This window comes from Ranitomeya imitator, chromosome 1 (genome assembly GCF_032444005.1).
Source record: "Ranitomeya imitator isolate aRanImi1 chromosome 1, aRanImi1.pri, whole genome shotgun sequence".
Lineage (NCBI taxonomy): Eukaryota > Metazoa > Chordata > Amphibia > Anura > Dendrobatidae > Ranitomeya > Ranitomeya imitator.
The window spans coordinates 233,836,179-233,845,261 of record NC_091282.1 but is presented as its reverse complement, the minus strand read 5'-3'; the positions used below and the strand labels follow the sequence as shown (position 1 = coordinate 233,845,261).

The window sequence follows — 9,083 nt, the reverse complement described above, 5'->3', positions numbered from 1 at the left end:
TCATGAAGTACAATATGTCACAAGAAAACAGTGTCAAAATCACCGGGATCGGTTGAAGCGTTCCAGAGTTATAACCTCATAAAGGGACAGTGGTCAGAATTGTAAAAATTGGCCCGATCATTAACATGCAAACCACCCTCGGGGTAAAGGGGTTAACCCTATGAATGCCATCAAAAAAATAAAACTTGAAAACAAAATTGTAGCGTTGTGTTTTTCACCTCACTTTGATGAACGTTTCCCCATCTTTCAGTACATACAGTCATGACTACAGAAAAAAGTATGGGCTCGTGGGAAAAAAAGGAAAACGAGCACAAAAGTGAGAAATCGTCGGTCCGCAAGGAGTTAAACATGTCGCAAGCCAGATTTGTGCAATCTGAGTGAAAAATGACGTGAACCGGGGAGGCCACAGGCGTGAGGCGAACACTGCACCGAGCAACACGTCCCGCCGCCCTCAGCAGCGGCAGTCAGAGCAGACACCAGTGAGCACCGGGCGTCAGCACCAGCCACCACAACAGCACCGCACAGCCCGTCCGCCTCTCTCACACAGCGCAAGTCTCGCGGGAAGCGTCAGGCGGCAGGCGGCGCGAAACCCAGGCCACGCCCCTGAATGAAGCGCGCCACTCAATCCCGCCTGCCTCAGTTTTGTGTTCTGCCCGTTCCTCGGTGACACCGGGGTCAGCGCGCTGTACAGATAACATGGTATCCGACGGCAAAAGTCAGCCTGGACAAAGCAGAAACCTGCCATGGTACGGAGTGCGGGGTTACCGGACATCATGCTGTATGTGCTGGGATAACGGACTGATGCTGGGGGAGCCTGGGTCACGTGTTCCGTCCAGCTGTATCGGCGCCTCCTGTGCATAGTCGGGTGTCACCTGCTAGTAGTGTCTATAGGCCGCCGAGCAGCCATGGTCCTCCTGTGTCACGGCACAGGCCGCCTCCTGCATTGTAGGTCGCTGCTGCATGCCGCTATGGCTGCGGGGAGTCCCAGTAGACATGTAGCACCCACTACTTTATATGGCACCAGTGATGCCCCTGGTTCTAGTATAACCACCTATATGCTGTGGGTGCTATTGACCTCGAATATGTAAGGTCTTCAAGGGGTCGTCAGGTCCTCTGATGCTTTTATACAGTCCCCACGGGGACCCCCGTTTAGACCCTCTATTCTTTTCCTACAGTGTAGTGTCAATAAAAAGCTACTCTAACTCTGTTCCCCCGCTGTTTCGGTCTGCACTGCTTAGGCTACTTTCACACTAGTGTCGGTACGGGCCCGTCGCAGTGTGACGTACCGACGCATGCTGTGAAGTAAAAGCACATCGGTGGCAGTGGATGCCCCGCTGCCCCATTGTAAGGTCCGGGGAGGGGGCGGAGTTCCGGCTGCGCATGTGCGGTCGGAAATGGCGGACACGACGCACAAAAAACGTTGCAAGCAACGTTTTTTGTCCGACTGCAAAAACATGTCGCATCCGTCGCACGACGGATGCAACGTGTGGCACTCCGTCGCTAATGAAAGTCTATGGAGGCAACTTTGCAGGATGCGTTTTTTCTTCAAAACGACGCATTGTGACATGCGTCGAACAACGCTTGTGTGAAAGTAGCCTTAATGAGACACTGGCGATGTGACGTCATCGCGGCTGCAGTTTTTTGTTTTATACGTACAATGATGGAAGAGGCAGCTGACTACTCTTTCGTTACTGTATTCATCAGTGTTTGCATCTGAAGGATGCGTATACCGGTGAAAGTGAGACGCTGGTCAAGGGGCAGCCCCGTGACACAGGATTAGAGTTGAGCAAATTTGTTTGGGTTCCCTCTTTATTCAGCAAGCTATAGCACTTCCTGGATCATTGATCAGCTGTCCGGCACCGCAGCTGCATGTGTCGCGGCTTTGTCCCATCACATGCACAGCCTGTGTGTTGGGCTCTCCGTGCATGTGCTGTGACACAGCCACGACACGTGCAGCTGCGGTGCCGGACAGCTGATCAGTAGGAGCGATCCGGGTTCCCTCTGCAGCTTATTGGGTAAGTGCTATAGCTTGCTGAATAAGAGGGAGCCCAAACAAATTCGCTCATCTCTACACAGGATGTCATTGTTTCCAGCCCTTTGTTTTTTTTTGTCCTTGTGCCGTACCAGAACACCCGAAGGGCTGCATTTGGCACATTGGCTGCACTTTTGCCTGGGTCTTCTATAAACTTTAGGGCTTATTCAGACATTAAAAAATGGAAAAGTCAGCTCACCTGCATGTAGACGCCTCCACATTTATCCCCACATGGAATGCATAGAGCAATCGGTAGTATAACAAGAAAAAAGAGAAATGATCCAACGGGGAAGAATAATGAATAAAATTTCACATATTTATTAGTCCAAAAATATAAAAGGAAATTGGAGGGTAAACCACTACAGCACTATTACAGCATTATGAACATAAAATAGCGTTTACCCAATGCGTTTCGACAGCCATCTTATTCATGGCATAGAATAAGACTGATGTCGAAACGCGTTGGCTAAACGCTATTTTTTGTTAATAATGCTGTAATGGTAGTGGTTTACCCTCCAATTTCCTTTTATATTTTTGGACTAATATGTGAAATTGTATTTACTATTCTTCCCCGCTGGATCATTTTCTGTATTATATATACTACTGTACTTATTGTGCAACATTGAGCAAAAAAAAATCACTATTGGGGCACAATTTATTATATATACTATTGACTGTGGGACATCGCATTCTTAATTTTTTTTTTTTTTTTTAAAGTGGCATACAGACCAGCAGGGTCATGAGATTTAATATTTACTAGATGGTGGCCCGATTCTAACGCATCAGGTATTCTAGAATATGCATGTCCACGTAGTATATTGCCCAGCCACGTAGTATATTACCCAGCACAGAGGCACGTAGTATAGAGACTTAAAAAAAAAAAAAAAACATATACTCACCGATAGCCCATTGAAGTCCTGCTATACTTACCCTCCACCGCCTTTCTCGCTCCTCTCCACGCTCCCGGGATCGCTCCATTGCAAGCGGCAACTTGCGGTCCGGTCCCAGGGCTGGTGTGAGCAGGACCTATGATGACGTCGCGGTCACATGACCGACCGTGACGTCACGGCAGGTCCTTGTCCCACACCAACCCTGGGACGGGAGCAGAACCTGCCGCTTGCAATGGAGTAGTGCCGGGAGCATGGAGAGGAGCGAGAAAGGCGGCGGAGGGTGAGTATAGCAGTTTTTTTTATTATTATTTTTAACATGACATATTATTACTATTGATGCCGCATAGGCAGCATCAATAGTAAAAGGTTGGGGACACAGGGTTAATAGCGGCGGTAACGGAATGCGTTACCGCCGGCATTAACCCTGTGTTAGCGGTGACCGGAGGGGAGTATGGAGCGTGCGGGGAGCGGAGCGGCGGGGACAGTGACTACGGGGAGCGGAGCGGCGTGGACAGTGACTACGGGGAGCGGAGCGGCGTGGACAGTGACTACGGGGAGCGGAGCGGCGTGGACAGTGACTACGGGGAGCGGAGCGCCGGGGACAGTGACTGCGGGGAGCGGAGCGCCGGGGACAGTGACTGCGGGGAGCGGAGCGCCGGGGACAGTGACTGCGGGGAGCGGAGCGCCGGGGACAGTGACTGCGGGGAGCGGAGCGCCGGGGACAGTGACTGCGGGGAGCGGAGCGCCGGGGACAGTGACTGCGGGGAGCGGAGCGCCGGGGACAGTGACTGCGGGGAGCGGAGCGCCGGGGACAGTGACTGCGGGGAGCGGAGCGCCGGGGACAGTGACTGCGGGGAGCGGAGCGCCGGGGACAGTGACTGCGGGGAGCGGGCGCTGGCCACTGACTGCGGGGAGTATGGAGCGGCCATTTTCTTCCGGACTGTGCCCGTCGCTGATTGGTCGCCGCAAAACAGCCACGACCAATCAGCGACTTGGATTCCCATGATAGACAGAAGCCAGGACCAATGAATATCCGTGACAGAAGGACAGACAGACGGAAGAACCCCTTAGACAATTATGTATATAGATGGTAGGGCCTGACTAGGGACTAGCGGTGTCGCCATATATCATTTGGGCTGCCAACCCCCATAGTCAGGATCATGGGATTGAGTTTAGTAGGGATAGATTTTTTTTTAACCACTCTTCCTATATATTTTTTTTTTCTTTAAATATATTAAGTGATATGTTATACAGTGGGGCAAAAAAGTATTTAGTCAGTCAGCAATAGTGCAAGTTCCACCACTTAGAAAGATGAGAGGCGTCTGTAATTTACATCATAGGTAGACCTCAACTATGGGAGACAAACTGAGAAAAAAAATCCAGAAAATCACATTGTCTGTGTTTTTAACAATTTATTTGCATATTATGGTGGAAAATAAGTATTTGGTCAGAAACAAACAATCAAGATTTCTGGCTCTCACAGACCTGCAACTTCTTTAAGGCTGCGTGTCCACGTTCAGGATGGCCGGCGGTATCGCCGGAGCGGCTTAGCCGCTCTGCGGTAAGCCCCGCCCCCTTTCTGGGACGCGATGATGCCGGATGTGTTCACAGCACACATCCGGCATCATCGCTCCCCACCATAGGGCCCTGTGCTATATCTTGCAGCGTCGGAGCGTCGCCGCAAGATATACGGACATGCTGCGATCTGAAAAGACGCGCAGCATGTCCGGAGTCGCAGGGCCGCCGCGTGCGTGTTACCACGCATAGTGGAGACGGGATTTCATTAAATCCCCTCCACTATGCTGTAACATCTGGACGCTGCGTGTCTGACGCTGCGGCTCTATGCAGCGTCAGACACGCAGCGTTTACTGCACGTGGACACATACCCTAAGAGTCTCCTCTTTCCTCCACTCATTACCTGTAGTAATGGCACCTGTTTAAACTTGTTATCAGTATAAAAAGACACCTGTGCACACCCTCAAACAGTCTGACTCCAAACTCCACTATGGTGAAGACCAAAGAGCTGTCAAAGGACACCAGAAACAAAATTGTAGCCCTGCACCAGGCTGGGAAGACTGAATCTGCAATAGCCAACCAGCTTGGAGTGAAGAAATCAACAGTGGGAGCAATAATTAGAAAATGGAAGACATACAAGACCACTGATAATCTCCCTCGATCTGGGGCTCCACGCAAAATCCCACCCCGTGGGGTCAGAATGATCACAAGAACGGTGAGCAAAAATCCCAGAACCACGCGGGGGGACCTAGTGAATGAACTGCAGAGAGCTGGGACCAATGTAACAAGGCCTACCATAAGTAACACACTACGCCACCATGGACTCAGATCCTGCAGTGCCAGACGTGTCCCACTGCTTAAGCCAGTACATGTCCGGGCCCGTCAGAAGTTTGCTAGAGAGCATTTGGATGATCCAGAGGAGTTTTGGGAGAATGTCCTATGGTCTGATGAAACCAAACTGGAACTGTTTGGTAGAAACACAACTTGTCGTGTTTGGAGGAAAAAGAATACTGAGTTGCATCCATCAAACACCATACCTACTGTAAAGCATGGTGGTGGAAACATCATGCTTTGGGGCTGTTTCTCTGCAAAGGGGCCAGGACGACTGATCCGGGTACATGAAAGAATGAATGGGGCCATGTATCGTGAGATTTTGAGTGCAAACCTCCTTCCATCAGCAAGGGCATTGAAGATGAAACGTGGCTGGGTCTTTCAACATGACAATGATCCAAAGCACACCGCCAGGGCAACAAAGGAGTGGCTTCGTAAGAAGCATTTCAAGGTCCTGGAGTGGCCTAGCCAGTCTCCAGATCTCAACCCTATAGAAAACCTTTGGAGGGAGTTGAAAGTCCGTGTTGCCAAGCGAAAAGCCAAAAACATCACTGCTCTAGAGGAGATCTGCATGGAGGAATGGGCCAACATACCAACAACAGTGTGTGGCAACCTTGTGAAGACTTACAGAAAACGTTTGACCTCTGTCATTGCCAACAAAGGATATATTACAAAGTATTGAGATGAAATTTTGTCTCTGACCAAATACTTATTTTCCACCATAATATGCAAGTAAAATGTTAAAAAAAACAGACAATGTGATTTTCTGGATTTTTTTTTTCTCAGTTTGTCTCCCATAGTTGAGGTCTACCTATGATGTAAATTACAGACGCCTCTCATCTTTTTAAGTGGTGGAACTTGCACTATTGCTGACTGACTAAATACTTTTTTGCCCCACTGTATATCTCTAGCACTGGGAACGCCGTCTGACTTGTGATCCGGTGGCCGTCTTTTTATTAGTAGTGCATAAAAGTGCCATTGGCCAACGAGGCTGAAGTTGGTTTCTTATTCGTTCAGTTTCTTATTCGGAGCTGAAGTTGGTTTCTTATTCGTCAGTTTCTTATTCGGCAATTTTTTCTTTTCTGTTTTTTATAGGTTTAACAACAAAAAATAATCATCACAATAATAGACAATGCAGTGAGGAGCCCTAATGTGAATACACTTAAAAACGGCTACAAAAACAATAAAACTGGCACAAAAATGGGCATCAAAGTGGGCACCAAAGAGCGCTGAAGAAAGGGTTAAATGCCTTTGGGCCACTGATCTCACACTGCAGACATATAGAACAGGACGCCCCACATCCAAACCAGTTATTTCCAGCCTGGCCCAAATGGGTTCTGGGCATCAGAACTGGCATCAAAGTGGGCAGACAGTCAATTTTGGACATATGAATAAGTAACTGATGTTTTTAAGGGGTTAAATGCCTTTGGGCTACTGATACGACACTTAAAATTCACAGACAGTGATGCCCTGCATCAAACCCAAGTCCCTTCAGCCTGGCCCAAATGGTTTCTGGGCACCAGAACTGGCATCAAAATGGGCAAACAGCCCATTTTCACAGATTTGAATAAGTAACTGTTATTTTTAAGGGGTTAAATGCATTTGGTCAACAGATACCACAGTGCATACATATAGAACAGGGAGCCCCACATCAAAAACAGTTCTCTTCAGCCTGGCCCAAATAGGTTCTGGGAATCAGCACTGGCATCAAACTGGGCAAACAGCCCATTTTCGCAGATTTGAATAAGTAACTGACGTTTTTAAGGGGTTAAATGCCTTTGGGCCACTGATCTGACACTTAAAATACAGAGATATTGATGCCCTGCATCAAACCCATGTCCCTCCAGCCTGGCCTAAATGCGTTCTGGGCACCAGAACTGGCATCAAAGTGGGCAAAGAGCCCATTTTCACAGATTTGAATAAGTAACTGACGTTTTTAAGGGGTTAAATGCCTTTGGGCCACTGATCTGACACTTAAAATTCACAGACAGTGATGCCCTGCATCAAACCCACGTCCCTTTAGCCTGGCCCACATGGGTTCTGGGCACCAGATCTAGCATCAAAGTGGGCAAATGGCCCTTTTCACAGATTTGAATAACTGATGTTTTGAAGGGGTTAAACGCCTTTGAGCCAATGATACCACAGTGCATATGTCAGGAAATAGGAAGAAGTCCTGATTACTTCAATTACACATACAAGGCTCTGAGCTGCAATTTCCTCTGCCTGCCAGCACAAGGCTGGAATTCTAAGCCACTCTTTCTCCCTCCTCCCACTATACAGCCGTAATGTAAGACGAGTGTCAGGATTCCCTGACCGCTGCCACCAATTTGTCACGATTCACACCGTGACTGTCACCCCTACGTCACAGATCGGGGTGACTTTAGGCCAACAGACGGCTACCACATGTGCAGGGGGGCTTATCTTAGTTATCCCTCCACTCCACAATGTGATGAAACAACACACACAAAGCTATTGACCTCTTAGTTTACAGCAGGGGCTTATTTTAGGTATCCCACTGCTTTTCAATATACCACGAACTGCAGGGATTTATGTATATCCCGCTTACAGTTCAACTTAACACTTGCAGCTCTCTCGGGCCCCCCCCCCCCCCCCCCCTACTCTCAGGTCAGATTAGGTACTGCACACTGGGTAATTAGTCGCCAGACAGACTGCCTGCTATGTACTGGCTATTGGGCACGCTGCAGCGACACGATAAACTACTCCCACTCAGGCAGGAACAATAATTATCAACACCGCAGTCGCTACAACGCCACCCAACTACCCAGTACAAAACGTATGCTGCCACCAGCTTCGATTAAACGGGTCCGAAGCTAACCCAACACAGTAGCGTAATTCCCTTCGGGAGACTTAGGGTACAGTTTAGGACAGGATGAACGAACTAGTATTAAATAATATACCCCATCAAAAGTTTCAGGCAGTGTTTATATAAAAAGATGTTACAAATGAATCAATTGCAAATATGTACAGGGTAATTATAAAAAAACAAGGATTACATGAGAATAACACTTACATGTGTTCAAAGCATTGCAGGCAACCAGGCTAGTGGAGTTTCCATCTGTCCCAATGCATGAGATACAGCTCTTCAGATCAGACTCACATGTCCTTCCAGCAGCAGACTGACTGCTGGGATCTGGGCAGACAGTTATAGCTCAGCTTGGTGACATCACCAACAGGGCTGGCTATCCCAGACCCTCCTACCTTTTCAGTCTAACTAAACTTTAAACTATTTTCTCTAATTTCTATAACTTCGCTACAAAACATGTCATAGTCATAACAAACCCAGCAGTCATCTCGGATTAACGTGGGCATTCTAATGAGATCAAATATGTCCTATCTGTGATACATATTTACAGAGAAATCCCTACTTCTTTACCAGATGGAGTTAGAAGCCCGTGTTTCGAGGGATGGGTAGATCCACCGAGGGAGATTAAGAATATATATTTTCGTGTTCTTAACGTAAACGGTTTGCGTAATATCTTACAAAAACAAAACAAATAACTTTCATGGATTCTGGAAATTTCTAATCCAGTTATAGCTAGAGAAGAGTTGGAGCCTTCCAAAGCGATCGTAAATTCCTTTCTTCAATAAAACTCCCCCCAGTACATTGGCAAGGCAGCTCTTGGCTGAGCCAAAAGGGAAGGGGGGGGGGGGGGGCTTTTTAGCCCACAGCCTGCTAGCAAGAGAAACTACTTATATGATATTTCATACCATATCGTGACAACGAGCCTGCCAGGTTCATTGAAGAATTTATACGGCGCTGTGCTGCTGTCACGATAATGCCAAAAAATATCATG

At 48.0% G+C, this 9,083-nt stretch overlaps 1 protein-coding gene across 3 annotated transcripts in view; it reads left to right on the top strand.

Moving 5' to 3' along the window:
- The first annotated feature begins 407 nt into the window (after positions 1-407).
- The window catches only part of RFC5 (replication factor C subunit 5), a 95,307-nt gene continuing 86,631 nt past the window's right edge, over positions 408-9,083 (top strand). Inside the window, exon 1 of one of the 3 annotated variants that reach the window (XM_069754606.1) lies at positions 408-746. In XM_069754606.1, coding sequence (XP_069610707.1) covers positions 697-746 — 50 coding nt within the window. In that variant the 5' untranslated portion in view covers positions 408-696. The remainder of the gene's footprint in view (positions 747-9,083) is intronic. The other 2 variants (XM_069754621.1, XM_069754613.1) reach the window with 2 other exon arrangements.